Source organism: Echinops telfairi, unplaced genomic scaffold (genome assembly GCF_000313985.2).
Source record: "Echinops telfairi isolate 266 unplaced genomic scaffold, ASM31398v2 ScPeMD7_29;HRSCAF=101, whole genome shotgun sequence".
Classification (NCBI taxonomy): Eukaryota; Metazoa; Chordata; class Mammalia; order Afrosoricida; family Tenrecidae; genus Echinops; species Echinops telfairi.
Genome location: NW_022103926.1, coordinates 8,368,845 through 8,370,739, shown reverse-complemented (window position 1 = coordinate 8,370,739; position 1,895 = coordinate 8,368,845). Strand labels below are relative to the sequence as shown.

Here is a 1,895-nt window from a genome sequence, read left to right as displayed (position 1 = left end):
GTGTGTGTGTGTGTGTGTGTGTGTGTGTGTGTGTGTGTGTGTGTGTGTACACACATGTAGAGGGCTGCAATGGCCGAGGGGAGGCCTGGCCTGAGGATGCCGTGCCACAAAGCCTCCTGACCAGTGTAGGTCTTCTCATCAAATGCCTGTGCCCTTGGCCAACTAGCTGGGAGATCAGGGGTTCAAACCCACCAGCCACTTCACAGCAGAAAGAGGCTGGCTGCCCCTGTAAAGACTGCCAGGCTTAGAAACGCGATGGGGGCAATTCGACTCTGTCCTACAGAGTGGTGGGGGTTAGACGCAACCAGAGAACCATGGGTTTGCTTGTCTGTGACCCCGAGAGGTGATCACCTGACCCAGACCTGGCCAACCTGAGGGCTCCATCTTCCTGGCCATGTGATTGGCTGCTTTGAATCACATGCCTACCTCTAGGCCAATCAGAATCTTCCCTGGATTTTCTGCCAGCGCTCACAGGGAAGACTGGCTGGTGGTGACCTTGGGGAGGAGGCCGTGGGTATCTACCTGGGCACCAAGTGGGCAGGTGCTCCTCAGAGGCCTGTCTATTCCCACAGGCCCAGGGGAGACGCTCCACACTTCCGGGAAGAGGGGCAGCTGGAGCAGACTGAATGGTTTCAGGAGGGGAGAGGCTGAAGGTGGGGCACCCACGAGCAGGGGAGAGATGAAGGTGAACAGGGGGCCATGACAGAGACAATGGGAGGTGATGGCTGGATTCTGGGGTGGCTCGGGAGGAGCTGGTTTCTACAAGAGGAAGGTTAGAATCAACCCCAGGTTCCTGGGTGGGTCCCATGGCGGGTGGCAGAGCCATTGCTGAAACCAGGGACAGGGGCAACTCGGGTTTGGGTAGAAGGCAGAACTTGTTCAGGAACTGCCGGAGGCCCTGTGGAGGTGGACTTGTGGGGGAGAGTGACCCCGGGCAGCCCCCACCCCAGCACCCCATCCGACAGGAGCAGTGGGGACATACCAAAGTTGGGGTATTGATGATGGAGAGGTTGTAGCCAAACTGAAAAGTCCCTCCAATGCCGGCCGCACAGATGGTCAGGATCAGGACCCTGGCCTGGACCTGAGGAGGCAGGGGAGGGGCGGGCAGGGCGTGACTGGTAGCAGCCCCCCTTACCCTCCCTGGCCTGGAAACTCCAGGCCTCAGCCAGCCCTGCAGTGGGCCTGAACCCAGCAGCCACGTGTCCACTCACAGATAAGGAAACCGAGGCCCGGAGAAGGGAGGAGGTCTCAGAATGCAAGCCTCTGAGCTAAGCCTCCACCCCTGGACCAGGGCTCCCCACCTCACAATCCCCAGTTCCAGCCCCTGAGACCAAGCCTCCACCCCCTAGCTAGGGCTCCACCCCTGGATCCTGGGGCTCCCCCTCTTGAGTCCAAGACTCCACCCCTCAGTCCAGGATTCTACTCTCCCTGTTTAGGGCTCTACCTCCTGAGCCTAGGGCTCTACCCCCACCCAGTTCAGGACTCCACCCTCTGGACCTAGGACTCCACCCCTCAGTCCGGGGCTCCACCTCCTGAACCTAGGGCTCTACCCACCAGTCTAGGCCTCCATCCACCCACCACCAAATTCAGAACCAATCCCCACCCTGCCCTGAGCGCCCCCTCCCTCTGTGCCACCCTTTCCCAGAGATGGGCAGAAGTTCTCATCCTCCTTCTAGGGCTGTCCTGGGCACAGCTGCTGCCTTGCGGGAGAACCATTTCCTGGGCTGGGCATGCAGGAAGCCCACATCCCCGGCAGCACAGGAAGGGGCATCCCAGAGTATGTCCTTCAGCCTCTGCAAGGTCGTTCTCCCACAGAGAAGCTGGGCCCTAGGAGCGTGAAAGAGGAGGGTTGGAGTGGAGACCCAAAGCCCATCGGTAGACAATTGGACATCCCC

At 60.2% G+C, this 1,895-nt stretch overlaps 1 protein-coding gene across 4 annotated transcripts in view; it reads right to left on the bottom strand.

The window, feature by feature from the left end:
- Window positions 1-1,895, bottom strand: part of SLC2A11 (solute carrier family 2 member 11) — a 23,489-nt gene that overhangs the window by 18,852 nt on the left and 2,742 nt on the right. For all 4 annotated transcript variants that reach the window (XR_006680022.1, XM_004716341.2, XM_045289628.1 and 1 more), the window contains exon 2: window positions 983-1,081. Coding sequence is in view for 2 of the 4 variants with exons in the window: in XM_004716341.2 (XP_004716398.1) it covers window positions 983-1,081 (99 nt within the window). In the remaining 2 variants the exon portion in view is untranslated. The remainder of the gene's footprint in view (window positions 1-982; window positions 1,082-1,895) is intronic.